This window comes from Apaloderma vittatum, unplaced genomic scaffold (assembly GCF_000703405.1).
Source record: "Apaloderma vittatum isolate BGI_N311 unplaced genomic scaffold, ASM70340v1 scaffold38782, whole genome shotgun sequence".
Classification (NCBI taxonomy): Eukaryota; Metazoa; Chordata; class Aves; order Trogoniformes; family Trogonidae; genus Apaloderma; species Apaloderma vittatum.
Genome location: NW_009704787.1, coordinates 68,164 through 88,156, shown reverse-complemented (window position 1 = coordinate 88,156; position 19,993 = coordinate 68,164). Strand labels below are relative to the sequence as shown.

At 37.6% G+C, this 19,993-nt stretch overlaps 1 protein-coding gene across 1 annotated transcript in view; it reads left to right on the top strand.

The window, feature by feature from the left end:
- Nucleotides 1–241: 241 nt before the first annotated feature.
- LOC104267847 (ran-binding protein 17-like) overlaps nt 242–19,993 on the top strand; it is a gene marked incomplete at its 3' end in the record, with an annotated part of 84,598 nt that continues 64,846 nt past the window's right edge. Inside the window, exons 1-13 of the mRNA XM_009865163.1 lie at nt 242–415; nt 2,609–2,755; nt 3,707–3,797; nt 4,980–5,146; nt 8,454–8,519; nt 9,047–9,151; nt 10,236–10,401; nt 12,284–12,357; nt 12,814–12,933; nt 13,186–13,332; nt 14,449–14,621; nt 15,165–15,358; nt 19,351–19,456. Of these exons, the coding sequence (XP_009863465.1) occupies nt 242–415; nt 2,609–2,755; nt 3,707–3,797; nt 4,980–5,146; nt 8,454–8,519; nt 9,047–9,151; nt 10,236–10,401; nt 12,284–12,357; nt 12,814–12,933; nt 13,186–13,332; nt 14,449–14,621; nt 15,165–15,358; nt 19,351–19,456 (1,730 nt within the window). The remainder of the gene's footprint in view (nt 416–2,608; nt 2,756–3,706; nt 3,798–4,979; nt 5,147–8,453; nt 8,520–9,046; nt 9,152–10,235; nt 10,402–12,283; nt 12,358–12,813; nt 12,934–13,185; nt 13,333–14,448; nt 14,622–15,164; nt 15,359–19,350; nt 19,457–19,993) is intronic.

The window sequence follows — 19,993 nt, the reverse complement described above, 5'->3', positions numbered from 1 at the left end:
ACCGGGCTGGGACCGTGTCAGAGGGGCCATTTTAGGCATTTATTTAAATATTTGGGTACTTGGCATGCTGCGTAAAAGGACTGCTAAACACCATGTTATCACCTCCTACCCAAATGGCTTTTTTTCCTTTTTTTGAATTGTGACGTTTTGGTGGTCCTCTCCGTCAGAGTGCTTTCCTGTAAAGCCGGCAGAACTTCGTTAACAGAATGTTTTTGATCAGAAAATGCTGATTAAAATCAAAATGTCTGTGGGAATTTGTCGCTGTCAGCACAACCTCCATCAGGACCCCACCAGGTTTTGTGCCCGTTTGCTGGGCTCCTTGGCTGCCTGCCCGGTGGGTTGCTGTGGAGCCGGGCTCCCAACGTCTCTGGCCCTTGGTTCTTTCACGGGCTGGTGGGAGAGCTGCCAGGGACTGGTGAGAGCTGGAGACGTGGGACCAGAACTATCTGGAGAACTCTGTTTAGGCTATTCTTGGATATTTTGAAAATGTAACAAGCAGGAGGGTGGGGCGGGAAGCATAGTGTGTTAACCTTTTTCATTAGAATATGAATCTGTTCCTTGGGAAAAGTTTCATTTCTTTGTAATGGAAAATGCTGCTTCTTATAGAGGTCTTTTTTCTGCTTCTAACTCACTTAAAGCAGCCAGCATCTAGCTGCAAGATCCTCTTCACTGACAGTATGGGTTTTTCAGGAATCCTCTTTCAGTGGTTGATAAGGGTTTGGGTAAAGGAGTTACCTGAAAGCGTCAGTTTCACCTGTTTTGTCTCACAGTGAAGAAGGGATTGTGTTCTGTTCAGTCTTCAGTTTTCTGGAAGAAAATACATATCAGATATAGAGGGCTCATTTTTGACTTCTCATTGGTTTCTCCAAATGTTTTTTTTCTTAATAAAGTTAAATAATATCTCTGGAGATCAGTTGAGTTGCCATCTTACATAAGATGGCTGTATTTGCTCATTTCAAGTTGTATTTTGTTAATATCACTATCTGAATCACAGAAAATTCGTACATTTTGTTGGTAATGCATGTAAAACGTAACTGGAGAACACCTAACAAGTTGTTTGCCAGTCTCAGAATTCAGAGTGATTTCTGGCCCTACTTCCAGCCTACCAATAAGAAACTTTGTCATAACATCCTCCTGAGACTAAACACATCCAGATGAAGCATTTCAAAGTGATGCAGGTCATCAGTCTCAATATCCAATAAATGAACTCTCCTTTGAACATTGTTATCTTTGAACTTCGTTTTCCAGTTTTTGTTCAGGCTTGCTTGTCATTGTCCTTTAGATGAAATGTTTTTAAAAGGCTACATATAAGTGATGCTAGATTGTGCTGGACCAAATCTTCTATTTCAAGTACAAAACATCTTTTTGAAGGGCTGGTGAATAGGATATTGACTCAAACTTTCAAATGAGACTGGTCAAATACTGCATGTTCTCTTTTCCTCTTCTCTCTAGGACACACTCATGAATATTTAACGGGCATCTTCTAATGATGTGGACAGTTCTCCATGGGAGCTACGTAGACTTTGGGAATTTGATGGATGCTAAAATTTCTGTTTATGTAATGATTCCAAAATGTGCTCAGAGGGTTCATTTCTCCTGTGAGGCAGTGACTAGTAGATATAAATCATATCCCTCATGTCAGAGAGAGATATTCCCCAAACATCCCTTCTTTACTAAAGTGTTGCTGCTATAGCTTTTGAATTGTCCCATCTTTCACTTGTATTTGCAACAGATATCGACAGTGCTGTGTGAGCCAACACGGACGGGACACGGGAACTACCACAAAACTACAGATGAAATGCAAAGGCTAAATTTATTCTTGTGACCTTGCAAACCCCAGGGATCTCCACAGCAGCACCTGGGCAGAAACCACAGGCTTTGTGGAGCTCAGTCCTTGCTCGAGAGCAAAAAGCGTTCGAACCTGGCAGTTTTGCCTCTGTATATCAGGGATTTTTGCAGACATAATTTTCCACTATGTTTTACTCTTTTCCACAGCAGGGCAGGAATCCCAAACATGTTCAATAAGGTGCCTCTGAGTCTTATCACAGACCTGTGTTATCTGAGCATAGACGTGTCAAAAGCACAAGGATAGACAACAGTTAGAATTATACATGTATTTTTCAACACCCCAGCTGTAAGTCATCTGAGTGTGTTTACAGTCCTCCTTGCCAGTCTTGTGTTATTTTCTCACAATGTGTCCAGGTGTGGTAGTTTGATGAGTGCAACTTTTAAAATGAAATTTACTGGAAGTTTTCCAAGTAGCATAGCCCAAACCGTTCACTCTTCTCTATCTTCTCGTTTCTCTTTGGAGAAGCTATGGACTTCCCATATGAAGGCTCAGAAAAACCAGACGATTTGAGAGATACTAAAAAATAATTTGGTAGCTGAGAGAGTACGAAATGGCAGCTTAATTTTCAGAGCTGTTTTTGAATTCTTGTCATAGAAAGCCTCCTGTTTCTTTGATGATTTAAATGTGAATCATCTGGAAAGCTTAGTATAGGTTACAGATCATGTTACAGGTATAGTATCTAGGTTTATAAACACTTAGAGAAGTCTTCTATGGCTGAAAAGTCTTCATGGAAGTTTCAATTTTGTTCTTTCCTAACAGAGTCTGGCAGAACTAGAAGTGCTATGTAACCACCTGTATGAAGGAACTGATCTAGCACAGCGAATGCAGGCTGAGAAGGTGCTCTTGGAGCTTATTGAGAGCCCAGAATGTCTGAGCCAATGCCAGCTTCTGTTAGAACAGGGAACAGTAAGTATCTGAAAGATGTGTTATCCGTGAATGTAGTTGTGCTTGTGGAAGCTCACACAGGTTTCTCAGTCATGGGATGTCACCATGTCAGTACCACAAAGGCAAAATTCTGTTCGCTTTGTTGTACATATTCTGTTTTATAAGTCATTCTAGAATTTTTTTTCACTTGGAGGTGGTCTTTGCAGAAGTGACAATACCTTGCATTGGAGATGTCAGGGACAAAAAGGGAAAGCATCTTCCCTTTCAGTACGTGCAGAACTTTTAGAAGGATTGGAGTCAGTGGTTTTGTCATCTGTAGAGCAGCATCGGGACACAGTGTAGTATAACCTGGTATTTGAATATCACATTCTTGTTTCTGGCTGTTAGCTACAGTGAAAAAAAAAATTAAAAAAATAAAAATCCCTAAACTACTTATCCGTTGTCTGTTAGTTTAAAGTATTACCATTACTCAGTTTACTTTTGGTGTTTTAATTTCACAGTTAACTCTAGGTAAAATCACAGAGTCACAGAGTTATTGAGATGATTCTTATTTGAGAGTTGAAGCTGAGACGTGTATAATTCTTGCTATTGTTTGGGTTTTTGTTTTAGTAATTCAAAAACAGAAAGAGGACACACATTTTAAACAATCTATAATCCAGGACTGGACCCATAATAATCATCTCGTGCTTCTAAATTATCAAGTGATTTAAAACCAAGTTTCAAAACTAAAGAACTCTATAGAATAGTGAAATTACTTTTAGATTAATGGCTTCCTTCAAAAGGGATGATAGTTTTAGATCTCTATTTTTAGTGTTTTGTAATTTGTGTCTATTTATAATTAAACAAAATATTATGAAAATTACCAATCAAACATTACATTCTGGTTTGTTGATTATTCATCAGGTTTTAACTTACTATCACTTCCTTTAATTAGCCCGGTTTTGAATAGTATCTTTTGATATGTTTTTGTAGACATCCTATGCTCAACATCTAGCAGCAACCTGCCTGTCTAAGCTTGTAAGCAGGGCGTCTCCATTACCTATTGAACAAAGGATTGACATTCGTAAGTAACGTTTGTGGTTAAAATGTCATTGTATTAGTTGAATATAAAACTTCATGTTAGCACAATAACTGTTCAGTGGATAGTCTCTTTTTTCTCTAGTTCTCTCCAGTTACCAAGCCTGTTACTCACAAAGTAGCCCTTGTGAGAGCATGAACACAAAGGTGATTGTGAGATCTGTCATAATTTCTCTGCAGTTAGCCTACAAACAGCATTTCCTAGTTTCAAAGTTAAATAAATGTGTTAGATCAGATTACTTCATAGTTTTAAAATATACTTATTTTTTCAATATAGACTTTATACTTATCCCACAAGATGCTAAAGACATTTAGTTCACATCTGTAAAGGATGAAGTTTGCAGATATTGCTGTACACCCACCGGTCACTTACATGTAACATTGCTCATGATCAGCTCTTAACATTTGTAAAAGTTTTGCCAGGGCAGGTTCTGCCTTGCAGGATTAATTTTTCTAGCTTGTTAGAACCCATGTTAATGTCATTGCTAAAAGAATAAGCAAGTATATGTTAGGTGTCCAGCAGTGAAAGGATTTGCATGATGAGCGTGTCGTTCGCTTTAGAGTTTTAGAAAATCTGCACTGTCTGTCAGTTCTAGGGACAGTAGTACAATGACATGCATGGCCAAGAATCCACTTCTGGTGAAAGATTTCAGTGTTCTTTTATGTAAAAATTAACTGTAATCAACTTCAATTTTATACACTTGAACAGCTTTTGAAACAGGTTAACTTCCTTGTAGTTAAAGAGGAATTTTTTCAGCTGCAGTATGTGTTAGTCAAAGAGATGTTCTAGATAGAATTGAGCACATCCAGTAGGGACCCTTGTCTGAAAAAACTTTCGTGTACCCTGAGTGGGCTGTGAGAGCTGCTGTTACTTAGTTCCCAGCATATAAGATAATACTGAAAAATTGCTCTGTTTTACCTGCCAGCCCTGTGTGAATTCACAAACAGTTGTCATGTGTCCTACAGTAATAGTCATATATGTAATGCGCTTTGTGTTACTGAATCTTTAGCTGCATTTAATGATTAACCAAAACTTAGTTATTATACTAAAGATAAGGATGTAGTTATTTTTTAAAAAAAATCCATGCCTTAATTTTCTGTTAGAACTATTAAATTAATTTTCTTCACAGAAAACTTGTGATGCTGATTTTAAAATGCTTCATTACAGGGAATTACATTTTGAACTATGTAGCATCTCAACCCAACCTGGCTCCTTTTGTCATCCAAGCTCTCGTTCAAGTCATTGCTAAAATTACAAAATTAGGATGGTTTGAGGTACTAAAAGATCACCTCATCTTCAGAGACATTATTGCTGATGTAAAAAAATTTTTGCAGGTAGGAAACAACTGTTCGCTTTTGCCATTTTTTTCTGTTTGGACCTCTTTGTTTTTAGTAATTGGCATGTTATCTCACAGTTGTTACACACTTGGGTGGAAAAAGTGTGAAGAGTGTTGCTTAAAACAGAAGATTAGCCTACAGTGAAAAACCAGGATGGGTTTCATACTTGTGTGAAGTTGTGGGTTTTGATGTCTCGCAGTATTCATAGTGCTGTCATGGGGTTTTGTTGGCTTTCTTTTTCCAAAGCACTTTTTCATAGTGTGGTTGTCAAAGAGCAGCCCCTGATTTCAAGCCATTCTGTTTAATGCCTTAGTTTTTTTCACCTGATGTGGAGGTAGATTTCTGATAGTGTGAGCTCCAGTTACCTGATTAGAAACACCGATACTGCACCATCTGAAGAGAAAGACCTACAAATGTTTTAAAGCGTGAGTCTGATTGTGATTCATATAATGACCACTGCTAAATTGCACCGAACTGTTCAGTTCTAGAACTAGCTCAAATGTAGTTTTTCTAGTGCCTGTCCGGAGCAGTGATCTAAAGGACACCTTTAGAAACTTTTTTTTGGGAATGTTCACTGTTACGACCTTATATTGTTGCTTTTCTGTATAAGCAGTGGTACTTCACCTGAAATTTGTAGTGGAAATCAGTAGGTACCCAGGCTTCTGAAGGTAATGAGTAAAGCATGTGTAAAGGTAGAACTGTGGTACAGGAAGTGATTTGCCCCATCCTGTTTCCACATTATGAGAAACTGAAGATTCATATTTCTGTGCACAGGAACTTAGATACGTGGGTATATGTATGTCCTCTCTCCATACATGCAGAGGGGAGGAAAGAAAGAAAAAAGACCTTCTGTCTCTTCTAGGATAATGGCATACAACATAGGGAGGTAGATTACAACTTTATTTATTTTAGCATATGTATTTAAATCAAACATATCACAAAAGTTATGCATTCTAGGTAGGGATACGGGCAAGTTTGGGAGGAAAGATCACTCGCCTTCCATCTCCAGTAATTGGAGGAGGCAGGAAGGTTGTCGTTTTATGTTTCCTTCCACATTATCTCCTGTTCCACCACTCCACTGGTCACCATTACAAAGATATGTTAGTGGGATAGAGAGGTGATCTTTGTACATAGTATTTGAAAGTTGGAAATAATTTCTGCTCATGTCAGAGTGCAGTCATTCACTGTGGACTATCACTGTGTGAATTTACATGTCAAATCTAGAGTAAGTGCTGTCAGACGCAGCGGTTAAAGACAGAGGATATACAGCATCTTCTGTGGAGTAAGTTTGAGTAAAGTGATGGAATGTCATGGTTATTACGTGCATGTAATGTGTATAAAAAGATTGTTAAAAAGTTTCCTGGGCGATGACTAATGTGCTCTAGAAGTTAATACAGGCTAATCTTTCAGAGTGTCAGTGTGAACATAAGGCCTAATACTTATTTTGAGAAAAAATAATCAGAAAATCTAAGCTATTTGGAGATTTACTTCCAAAGTGATCCATTATGTGTGTATGTGTTTGTGATCCTGGAAACTCAGCAAGAAAATAGGAAGTTAACAATTGGTTTCTTGCTGGTGAGTTTCTCGTTTGTTTCTCAGTCCTGCTTTGTTATAATACTGTTCAAGTTAATGTACTTTTTGAGTTACATTGGGAATGTCTAATAAAAGACAAGTTGCAATATTCTGTTTATTAAAAACAAACTCAAGTATTCTCCTCCACTATTTTGCGGTTATTTTTATGAATGTACTGTAATTGCATTTTGCATTTATTATTAAAATGACTGCAGTGTGAGTTTTCCGTGTGTAGCTCATTAAAAATAGAGATTTAAATACAAAATTTAGCTTCTTAAGAGATTTCTTTAGTTAAATTAAGAATTCCTGTAGAACAGAAAATTAAGCCATAGATCTACTAGTGAATTAAATTTTAGATAAAAATTGAAAAAATAATCCCTAAACAATACTAATATATGTTAATAATTAGCATATGGTAATTTCATATGCATAAGCATTCCAGATTGAGGTTCATCCAGTGTTAATTTAAGCGTGATTTAATGTAGAACAAGGAATTAGCAGCTCGGTCTGCAGTTCTGTTCCCAACTCCTTCAGAAGTCACTACGCAGCATTTCACACCTGTGAGACAGGGGAGGTTGCATTTTCCATTTTTGCAGCACACTATTTTAAGAATTTGATATATCAAGAAAGCTGCCTTCAAATTGCAGTGTAGGTTGTTTAATCTTACTGAATGCAAATAGGGCAGCAATATAAATTTTGCGTAAAGTTCTATGAAACTTTCTTATCTTAATTGCTTTTGTGCAAGCCATAACAGAAAATACGTGACAGTGAAACGTTAGGTCCCTTGGTAAGTAGCCAGGTTCTTCATAGCTGAACTTCGGGTGATCTTCAGAGTTGCAAAAATGAGTATATCAGGAAAATTTTGAAAAGGATGATATTGCTCTTTGGCCATCAGGGAAGCTGAGGCTGCAAACTGCAGCTGTGAAAGCAGACATAGAAATCTTCCCTGTGATTCAATAGCAAGGCCTAATTGCAGTTTATTTTGATTGTTTTTAACAAAACAGATTTATTCTTCTCGAAGTGCCTTGTAGTAGCTCAGTGAAGATAGCTTCATTTTATTAATTAAAAGCAAAATTCTGGGTTCGATCTGAGTTTCTAAACATTCCAAGGAACTTAAATACTGATGACTGGGTCGTACCGTCAAGTATTTGACACCTACTGGCTCACCCTTAGACACAAGTTCTCAGGGATGGAGTATATCATTCAGTCCAAACCGATGCATTGTGTACTAACGTAGAAGGAAGATAAAGAGGTTTTTCTCATAGGTAGCATTTGCAAACTTTTTTTTTTTTTCCCTGAGAGTGCCTTGTGAGCTTTTTCATCCATGCACAGCTTAATTTTTTTTTTTAATGGTTTGAATTTCATGCAGCTTGCCTTACCAGTTCTAGGATATTGAACAGACCTTTGAGAAATGTGTAATAGTGAATTTCTAGATTGTGGTGCTTGGAATCTGTTTTCAGGTGGTTTTTTTAATACCACAGAATTCTTGAAATTTATGATGAGTTGGGGTTTTTTCCAGAGCTAATTAGGGAGTTTGAAGGCCTGGTTCTATTAATGTTGATAGAATTTAGCATGAAAGCCTTCTAAAAAACTTAGGATATCTCAGCCTAAAAATTCCTCTTGATTCTAGAAATGTTGGAAAGTATTAAATACAGCCTGATTGTAAAAATGTTGGAAAATACTAGTTACAAGCTGTGACGTTTGAGCATTGCTATCTGTTTTTTTTCTGTAGGGCACTGTGGACCATTATGTAGTAGGAGTAATGATTCTCTCAGAACTGACTCAGGAAATGAATCTAGTAAGCGTGTTTGGGTTTGGGGTTTTTTTCCTTCTAAAAGGGATGTGTGCATTGCTGGTAAAGCAGTATATTGAATGTTTCTGCCCTTCACAAAAATGATTGGAGAAACACTTCTTAGACATGAAGGGACTCCTGTAGCTTTCTCCCCATCACTGAAATAGATGGAGACAAGAAATTCTTAGTGCAGGGACGCTACCTGTACCAAAAATGTACCGTATCTGATACGGGTAGACTTTCTGTCATCACAGTCACTAGAACTAGTAAAGCAGAGTGAATTATCAACTTTTCCAATTTTATTTCTGCTAATGCCTACATCTTAACCTGAGGAGGTGTCTCACCCCTTTCCATCCAGAAAGAGACAACCTTAAAGGGAAAGAAGGAGGTGTTTCAGGAAGCTGTCAAGATCTATATTTAGTGCTGGGCCAGCATTTTCATTTCTAGTGTCAAATAATTAATCTGCCAGATATACCTATCATCTGGTTTTAGCAAAGAAGGAGCGTTGTTTATTCTCTCGTAACTTATCCTAGGTTGATTATTCAAGACCTTCACCAAAACATCGTAAAATAGCTACCTCGTTCCGTGATACCTCTCTAAAGGACATACTGATGCTTGCGTGCTCTCTTTTGAAGGAGGTGAGACACTTCATAATTGAAACAAAAATGTTAGCATCAAAATGTCCCACTTGAGTCCTTGATACTTTCTGAGTTGGTGAATTCTGTACTTAACATGGATTACATGACCCAATTAAGCTCAAGCTCAAAAGATAAAAATTCCAATCTTCTTCCTTCCATGTGTCTCTTGCTGTGTCTCAATATTTCTCTCTGTGCCATCTCTCTCTATATCTTGCCATAAAGGATGAACCATCTGAATTCTGAGTTTGTCTTTATGTTTGTCTTAACTTAATTATCTCAGTTTTGCTGGGCCTAATGTTACAGTGTTAGCTAAAAAAGTAATAAAAAACTTTTTGTTAATACTTGAGAAATGTAATTTTGAAATTAAATAAGGAGCAGATAAACTGGGTAAAGTTGTTGCAAATGCATTTATTTTATTATTTTTCTGGACAAAATTATGTCGATTTTCTTAATGTTTACAAGCTGTGTACATCAGTGACTAATGAATTTGAGAGGGTTTTTTTTCAGTGCCTTTATATTGTGTGTGTAATCTAGAGGTAGTAATTTCTTTAAGATAAAATATTATTCAAATTATTATAATTACAGAAGGGGATCAATAAAAATATGCTGTTACTTGCAGTATGTTGAGTATAGAGTTCCAAATCCCAACAGCTTGTTTTCATTACAAAGTACCTTTTAGCACTGTACTGTTTAGCAGCTTGAACATCAAACTGAAAAAAAAAAAAAAAAAGGTTGTTGAGATAGTTTTTATCCATATGCTGTGTATGGAATGTACTTCATGCTTGTCTAGAGTAACTGAAAGAGGAAAACATGGAGTTTTACAAGATTTACCTCTAAGTATTTTATGCAAAAAAGGTATTTCACCAGGCTTTTTAAAATTGGTTATAAGTCTGGGAGCTTTAGCTTGATGTAGAATTCATTAAGGAAAGACTATGAGTTTTATTGTTGAAGGATTTCTTTTTTTCTTAATAAGTGTTCTCTTGCTCCAAACTCTGCAGTTTTATATCCAAATGTTTTCCTTTTCAAAACTGTGTTTAAAGCATGTTCTCTGTGGGTGACCTAACAAGATTTCTTTTTTCCTTAGCTCTTGGCAAAATCTTTAACCCTTCAGGACCAACAGCAACAAAGTCTAGCAATGCAGCTTTTGAAGCTTGTACTAAACTGTCTTAATTTTGATTTCATTGGAAATTCAGCTGATGAATCTGCAGATGACCTATGCACTGTGCAGATTCCAGCAAACTGGAAAACAAGTAAGAATGCATCATAACTGTTAGTACTCTCAAGTCAATACACAGTGGCTTATGTAACTTGTTTTATTACAATACTTACAAACATAAAATAATTTTTAATGTGGTATTTCTTGCTGGTGAATTATTAGTAAACCTGCTATTTCTCTACTATTTCTGTTGTTATCTTTAGAGACAGAAGTAATAAATGTGGTCTGTAACATAGATAGCCACAGTAAGTCAAATCATTCTGGTTAGGCTTTTGATACGATTCTTATTTCTGGCGTATGAACACCTTGAAGAGGTATGGCATTTGCAGCGTGCCTGTTTTTTTCTTGGCCTATTGCTGATGAGGAAATTGTGTGATTTTGTTTGTTTATTTGTTTGGTTTTTGAATTGTTTGTGGCTTGGTTTTTTTTGCTGTAGTATGTGAGCTTGTTAATGAAGTCGTTGGAAGGGTTGCATCTTGGCTGACTAGAGGTTTGACTTCCTGGGCCCAAGTTCATTCCTGATTTTCTCTGCCTCCTCTCCGTGAGCGGCAAGGGGCCACAGGTCCTGCCAGGATCCAGCTCCAGCACGGCCTTCCCACGGGGCCACAGCCTCCTGCAGGCATCCACCTGCTCCAGTGTAGAGTCCTCCCTGGGGCTGCAGGTGCATTTCTGCTCCGCTGTGGACCTCCATGAGCTGCAGGGCCATTGCCTGCCTCACCAGGGGCTGTAGGGGAATCTCTGCTCTGGTGCTTGGAGCACCTCCTCTTCCTCCTCCTTCTTCACTGACCTTGGTGTCCGCAGGGTTGTTTCAGATATTCTCACTCCTCTCCTCTGGCTGCTCTCATGCAGCAGTTTTCCTTCTTCCTAGATACGTTATTCCAGAGGTGATGATGGCTTCTGCCATTGCCAGTAGGCTCAGCCTTGGCCACCGGTGGGTCTGTCTTTGAACCAGGTGGCCTTGGCTTCATGAGACATGGGGGAAGCTCCTCGCAGCTTCTCACAGAAGCCAGCCCTGCTACTAAATTCCCGTTTGGTCCCCATGTGTTTTGCCTGTTCTAGTCAAGAGGTGGCGTCCCTGGCGGCAGGGAGGCTGGATTAAAATGATCTCTAAGGTCCCTTCCAGCTTAGGCCATTCTATGATTTTATGATTCTAAAACCTGGCCAAGGAAATCCTGCACAATGTCCAAGCTAGCTTTAATAAAATTGCCTTGGGTGATGGGCACAGTTTAGTGCTAGCAACATGTACCTCCTTGTAGGCTAATTTATCCTGCTTCTTGGCAAAATAAATGAGCCTGATGGGAATTCTATCTAGCTAAAGCTGCTACACAGTTTCCTGTGCTCAAGGTAGGAGGCTTAAATCTAGCATGACACTCTGTAGTGATTGATATTGCTCTTTCACTGACACGAGTCTTCATCACTTTCCATGCATAACTCCATTCCTTCACCATTAATGTGCAGTAGCCTCTAACTGCAGTGTGAGAGGTGACAAGCAGTGATAACTAGCAAGCAGGGTCATACTGACAAAAGGCTCAATTCGAGCAAGTGGCAGTAATTTCCCAAGACCCCCTAGAACGGAGAAGGGAATAGGTTTTCCCAGGTTTTTAGTTCAGACACTTTAAATTGTCCATAGAGCGAACTCCCTTTAGTCATTAAACACAGAGCATGCCTGCTTGGATGAAGTACTGCGTCATCTGCAGTCTTCTTCATGAGCTGTAGGATAGATTCAATGTGATAAAAGCAGTGCTTTGTTTAATATTGTGCAATGAACTAATTAATGCATCTATTCATAGTTTGTTCTCAACTACAGTGATATGTCACTCTTCTTTTTTTTTGTTAAAACTAGATGATCTATTAAAATAAAGATACATAATGATTGCTTGTAGAGAGTGATAAAACCAACTTATCTTTTTCCGTAGTCTTCCTGGAGCCAGAGACCTTGGACCTGTTTTTTGATTTGTATCATTCTCTCCCACCAATGCTGTCTCAGTTAGTAAGTGACACGTAGTGATTTACACTCAAGTAATTATGGAAAATAGTCTTTTTATATCTATACTTTGTCCAAAAAGATCCTGTTTTGTTCTGTGCATTAGCATGTTAGGAGTCCCCTGGCTCAGAGCCCAGTCACGATGTCTTCTCTTTGAACTTCAACCCCTGTGTTTATTTCTGAATTTGAAAGCATTCAGATCCTTCACCAGTTCAGCCCTACTCAGCCACACAGAAAATATCCACCTAATTTTTTGGATGAAGACAGAAAGTGTTGTAAAAGGGCACTTCAGAAATGAGCCGTATTTGTGTTCAATGGTTGTATAGACATTGCTGCAAAAATAGTCTTCAGCCACAGAATGCACTACAGAGAGCAGTAGGTTGGATTACTTCAAACATTGAGATGGTTATTCTGAAAGTTTGCATTTTTTTAAATCTTACAGTATTTTGTTTTATTCTTCAGGCACTTTCTTGTTTAGTTCAGTTTGCTTCTATAAGAAGATCTTTATTCAGCAATCCAGAACGTGCCAAATATCTTGCTAATCTAATGAAGGGAGTGAAGCAAATACTTGAAAATCCACAGGTATCTCTTGATTTTTTTTTTTTATTTGAAATGAAAAGAGCTGTGGAATTGTTTTGCCAGTTGCAGTCCTCATTGATCTGCTAAATCTGTAGAAAGCACTTTCAGTGAGACCTTTTGCTTACTTTATTTTTCTATTCAAAAGAAAGCAAACCCCCTATGCAGATAAAATTATCACTCAATTAGCAATTTTGTTTCTGAAATTTCTATTAGATAAAGCTGTTAACTTTTTAAAATTTCCTTCTTCAAACTTAGGGTTTATGTGATCCGGGTAATTACCATGAATTCTGTCGGTTTTTGGCTCAGCTGAAGACAAACTATCAACTTGGAGAGCTGGTAGTGGTGAAAGATTACCCAGAAGTTGTCCAACTTATAGCAAATTTTACTATTACGAGCCTACAGGTAACAATATATACAGAAATATTCTCTTTTCTTCAGTTCTTGAATGACAAAGAGAACCAATCCCAGTTCTCTGCTTTGATATTTTTTGAAGAGTTATCTTTAGATAAAAATATATTGTTAGTTGTGTAACTCAGATTTCTAAATTCTCTATAACTGATTCCCTCTCTTCCTGTGATGTTTTGTAATGGGAGCAGATTTAAAGAAGAAAATTGCAACTGAAGGAGGAGCGAGTTGGATGTGAATCCTCCAGCCTTAGTCCTCAATCAATCTCAGAAAAAAAATCCAACAAACCAAACCGTTTATCCAGCCCTGAAATACTTACACCTCTGTTCCCATGTAAACTTTGAAGTGCCTGCACTGACTAGTTTCTGGAGTTCTGCTGTTGTGCATACGGGTACATACATGTGTACACACGTGCACAGAGCTGCCTGTGTGCTGAGGGCAAAGTTCCCATCTGAGCTGGTTTCGGAAGCTACGTGGAATAACGTCTAAATTTTTGAGGGACCACATCTGTATGAGAAGGACACATATCACATGATCAGGATTGTCAGTGTTAACAATTTCACAGATTTATTTTTTAAACACACCAAGGTAAAGGCTTGCCTGCTGTTTGGGTAATACTGCAATTGGTATTTTAGCATTTCCTCCAGAGTGTGTCTGTGGTCTTCGGAACAGCTGAAAATAGTGACTATTAGGAGAAGATTTTGACCTTTGAATTCCTGAGTTGCCAATGGCAGCTCTATAAGATTGGAAGTAAAAAGAAAACTGAAATGCATTTCTGTTCTTTACATTCCTCGTGAAGTGGCTTTCAGCATTTTCCCACTCAACATTTAGGATTTTTGAATGGCCCTTTGATAACACTTAAATCTCACCATGCACTGTGTAAGAATCTAGGCCTAGCTCTGAGTTTGAAATTGTGGATTTCAGTTGAAGGAGGTGAGAGTACCTACAAGTCATTCTGGATTTACTCTACAAGATGTGCCATAGATTGTCTCAGTTTAACTGGGTACTTCAGTAGGTATTTGAATAAGACTGCTTAAGCTAAAAGCAGGATGTTTTGCAACTGAAGTTTCACATTGGGATGCTTTAACAGAAGCATGTTTTGTTTTCTTGTAGCACTGGGAGTTCGCTCCAAATAGTGTTCATTATTTGCTAAATCTGTGGCAAAGAATGGTCGCGTCTGTACCTTTTGTGAAAACGGCAGAACCCCACCTCTTAGATACGTATGCACCTGAGATAACAAAAGCTTATATTACTTCTAGACTGGAATGTGTTCCTGTAGTTATAAGGTAAACTTGTAATTGCAACTTTAAGACTGTAATATGGAATATGGCGTATTGTGTTTGTGTTACGTTTCAAATCTAACTACACTGGTTGTGATTACCGTGGCGGTTTCTTTAGGTTTTCTTAATTAGCTGATATCATTTCACTTCTTTTGCTTACTAAATCCAGGCTAAAATCAAATGTAAATTCTGGCTGTTTCTTCTCCTGGGCCTTTATTGTTTTAAAAAAAGTCTTTTTTCCCCCCACTACTCTTTCTTCTGTTAAGACTATCTAAATTAAGTATTTCGTTCAGCTTTCTGTGTTCATACTGCCAACCTCTTCTCTTCTTTGCTTGTTAAAATACATGTTAAGAGGAAAGCACGGAAAGAATACTGCCCTGTGTTTGTGTGGATGTGTATGGGTATGTGTGTAAGTAAAATGAGATCATATGTCACTAGCTGCTAAGGGTTTTATAGTTCTGCACTTCAGTGACAGTGGTACAAGATCTGGCTGGGAAAACAGCTTTTAAGCAATAGTGGCTAAGTGATTGTTTTTTATCTCTCTTCCAGAGATGGCTTAGAAGACCCACTGGATGACACAGCTACAGTTTTCCAACAGCTGGAGCAACTGTGCACAGTTAGCAGGTGTGAATATGAAAAGACCTGTACTCTTCTTGTACAGTTGTTTGACCAAAATGCACAAAACTACCAAAAGCTATTGCACTCTTCTAGTAGGAATCCATTAGAAATCACAGTTCAGGAAGGTTAGTATTTCATTTAATTTTTAGACTGCTTTATGTGCCAATAACCATATACTTGTATATGAAAGAGAATGGCAGATGTAACTAGATGTAACTAGACCTTTTCACAAACTGGGAAGTAATTACCCAAATTACCTTGCACCACATTTTCACTAGTTGTCTTTGTATTAAATAGGGAATATTGTCAGTGGATGTGTTTGTTTTAACATCTTGTTACATCTTCAGAATATAGGCATGAGAGCTGTAAAAACTTTCCGTTTATGAAAAATCAACATTTGAATGCCTCAGGTGCCCTCATGGGAACTAGCTGCAACTTGATGAACATTTTTTGAAAATGGAGATGTTAACTTTCATTCTTTTTGCATTTATCTCTCCCTAAAAATTAATGTAACATTAAAAACTTTACTTTATACAGCTCTATTAAGATGAATTACCTAACTTTTCAAGAAACTCAAGTTATTTATTGTAGTGTAATTTGTAGAAATAAATTTTCTATATTTTTTCATATACCTATTTCAGTCCTCTCTGGCTCACTTAAATTGTCTTTATAACTACTGGCTCTTTCCTAATATAGTTATCTTATGGCTGTTGCATCTTTACATGGATAAATGGTGTTGTTTCGAAAAGGTGAGACAGGTTACTGCATCATACAGCTGTTCCTTTGCATGCTATTCAATGTTTGTGATTTATTTTGCCGTTCTTTTGTTGAGTTTGAAAATGCTGATTTTCTTCTGTGTAGGAGCCGTTTTGTCACTAGCTTGTATAAGACCTCCTACTTAGCTTTTTTATTAATTCCACTTTCTTCCATGCACCTATCAACTTTTATTTGGGAGAATTTTCATTAGTGACCTGATCTCACTGACCAGCTGCAGTCTGAATTTCTACTCTGTTCCCCAGTCATGGGGGACCAAAGGGAGTCTCACGGTGGCGGTGCTCTGGGGATTGCTGTTACGCATTAGGAAACCTTTGATGCAGTTTAAATATTGTGTTTCTTTTCTGCAAACTAAACATTTGTGCTCATATTGAACGATAACTGTTATATTCCCTAGATATACATAGTTAAATTTAGATGTTTAATGGCTTTTAATGTTGCAAAATAAGTTAATGTAATATTAAGATCTCATTTTATTATGCCGTCCTGCTCTCTGTATCAGTAGTGATGCGGTCATGGTTTACTAAAACAATAATCCCCAAGAAATGGGTCATTAACAGTAGTTAATGATTACTTGTGATCTATGGTAATGACTGATTTCTTTGGGATTATTGCTGTTATAAACCATAATTACAGATTATTACAGCAATAATTATTTTCTAAAAGAAAAGATGTTGTCTGCCTGAGTAATTGCGAAGGCAAATGCACTGAAAATTTTAAGTAGTGAAGGTATAAAAGTGGGAAAGAAGTCATACCGATTAATTGGTATTGTGCTAAGAGAAGAAGGCTATCATCAGGAAAATACCTATGTACTTAGAAATGAGCTACTGCGATTTTTAAAAAGGAAGACAGGGGGTTTTTTTTAAAAAGACTATTGGCCAAAGTGGTGGCTCTGCTCTTTGAACCAGCCAGCACCACTTCACAGTTGCTTTTTGATACCATCTTCAAATGGCCATGCCATTTAGCTGTTGCTGCTAAATTCATCTGAGCGGTGTCTGTACTCTAAGACACTTCAGCTCCTTGGTGTTTTGCTAACGATGGCACCATCTCCAAGTGTCCTAACGAACAGCTGTTTGTATTGCAGTGTGCAGTGTGTCTGGTGGGGTTGTCCTTGGAAGTGTCCCGTTCGTGAAGAAGCAGAGGTCTTGAAATAGGGAAATACGTTGGTTGCTGGAGAGCTGATCCTGTCTTCCCAGATTATTAGGAGTTGAAGCCTTCCTCATATATGTCTTGTCTCCAAAGTCAGCACTTGTTCCCTGTCACAAAGCGTTTTCTGTTACAGGGCTCAAACTGTATTACATATCCGTATGATCGTGATTTTGTTTTTCTTTCAATAAGACTGAGAATTAAGATAACCCTTAATGCTTTCCTCTACTTGTGTTGAAATCACCTGCATGTTATTCCATACTCTTTCTATCTTTTTGTGTGTGTTTCGCCTCAGCATCTTTTTTATGGATACAGCACAATGTACTATATACTTCTTGATTGAAACAGATTTGCTTATGCTGTATAGTCATATATATATGACGTCATGTATATGATATATTGTCCTCAAATTTGGGCCATAAGGACAAAACATCTCAGAACTATTAATTGTTCGTGGCTGAAGGAGCTTGGGAAGTAGAGCATTCGGTGCTCTCACAGTTCTGAGCTTTTCAAAATACAACAATGCAAAACATAAGGGAAATTAAGTGATGTTTAATATTATGTAAATGAAGACTAGTTTATTAGAGATTTGACACAAACATGAAATAAAACCTCAAGACTTCTGATAGATACTGTGCATGTCCTGATACGTATTTAGAAATATCCAAAATAAAATATTGTTTTACAGTCATAGTGTGACCTCATCTGTTTATCTCTAGTTTATCCTTTATGTTAAACTTCAAAATGAGTTCGGAAGACACTTTATTCGTCAGGGTATTGTCTTCAGTCTTGTAAGTTAACGCTGTCATCACTTGGTAAAATCATAGTAATGAGGGCAAGACATCTAGTTTATGTGAATACTTACTGAGAACCTTGTTTGAAACTTAAATGGAAATGTTTCCAAATTGTCTTTGTTGTGTTGTTATTTTCAACCAGTTCATTTTAATTTATTAAAAAATGTATTTTGCCAGATGAAGATGGAGTCTAAAAGTAGCTTTACTGTCCCGTAGTCTCAGTGTATTTCAGTTGAGGAAGAAACCGTTAGCGGTGTCCTGGAGTTTTAACAGGTCTATGCATTACTTTGCTATTCAGGTCTTAGTTTTGACCTTACTTTAGGGGGAAGTACTGCATTTTTCCTGGGGGAAGATACTGTTAATTACTGGATACTCAGCTTAAAAAGCTGAAGCACAAGTCTGCATAGCTTGAGTAGTTATCAGTAGGTCAAATTTAAAGATATGCTACCTTAATGTGTCAGAGAGATTAAAATAATCCAGATTTTGCAACATGGCAATGATTTTCCATCAGAGAGGCCAAAAGAATTCCCCCAAGTTTAGTGTTTGTAAACTTAAGAGTTCTGTAGTTATAAAGTGGGCTTTTAGTATTTGAAAGTGTGTACAAAATACTCTACATACACCAACTCAGTGAGTTATTTATGGAGCCCTAGCTTTGCAGAAATTATGATCCTTATGTTGTACTGTACTTGATAAGGACTTTGCCGGTGGGTCCTCTGAGTGCTTTAGTGGAAACGTGACAGCCAAGTACTCCGGAAGGTGAGAAGGCAGGGCAGCAGGGCTTCAAATGGATGTGCTGTCTTTCAAACCCTTTTAGAAAATGGTCTGCAGAGACTTTCATAACTATGTGGTAGTTCACAAACTGTTTTCTTGAAGAGTATGTCTGATCTATGATGTATTTTCTTATGTGCAAATCACTTTAGTAATTTAACATTACAGAGAATTCTTTCTTTGAATTAGAACTAAGAAACAAGTGGATTGTAGCAAGTCTCAATTATTTCCTAATGCTCTGATTAGTAGATGTAATAGCCCCACTGTAGATAAAATTATTCCATGTCTGGAAGTAACTTGTGGCAGGCAATTGAGGATACTGGATTAAATGTATGTCTAATCTTACCAGGCTGAGTTGGCTTAATTTGTGTTTTAGGTAAATTCTTTTGTGTTTTATTTATAAGCATGTCCAGGGTAATAGACTGTTACAGTTCATCTGTCAGTTCTGCTCAGAGTTTTTTGTTAGTTGATTTGCCAGATAGTTTTTAAATCTGGTAAAGCGAAAAGCCTAACTGTTCTCTTGACAGCGTTCCACCGTCTGGTACCTTACAGAACTGCTGATACCTTGTGGAAGTGTATTGTACTAGCATAATGGTTTATAATCATTAACTGTTCTTCTTTCGTTTTAATGTTAGGACGTCTGGCATGGCTTGTCTATTTTGTGGGTACTTTTGTGGGAGGACGATTAACATACACTAGTACTGATGAACATGATGCCATGGATGGAGAATTATCCTGTCGGTAAGTCCTGTTTGGTTGGAATTCTCAGGTGATGGGTGCTCAAGGACTGCACTGACTCTCTGTGGTTGAGACCATTCCACTGGCTTTGATCTTTCCTGAGCAGTGAGGGAGTCATGAATGCTATAATTTCAAAACTGGATTACAGAGGATGAAAGGCAAATATGTCTCTTGCTATAAGCAGTGTTTCGATATGCCTGTTTTCGCTTTTGCATTACACTTGTATACAAGAATATTAATAGTTGTGGATTATGGCTATCGTTTTCTGCACATTACACTAATGATTGCAAATCAAGAAGTGCAGAGGATCTGCTGGTTAACCATTGAAAATTTAGACTTATTTTTAGACTACAGCTTGGAATCAAAAAGAAGGCACTATGTTTAAGAATGTGTGCACATGGGCTGAGCTAGGGATTATTGTGAATGACATGCATTCCTTGTGGCAAACACTTCCTTAATCCTTTTTGTTCACAAGTGTGTTTAAAAAGGCATGCATACATCCACTAGCTAGCACGTGAAAAAGGACGTACAACTTAGAAT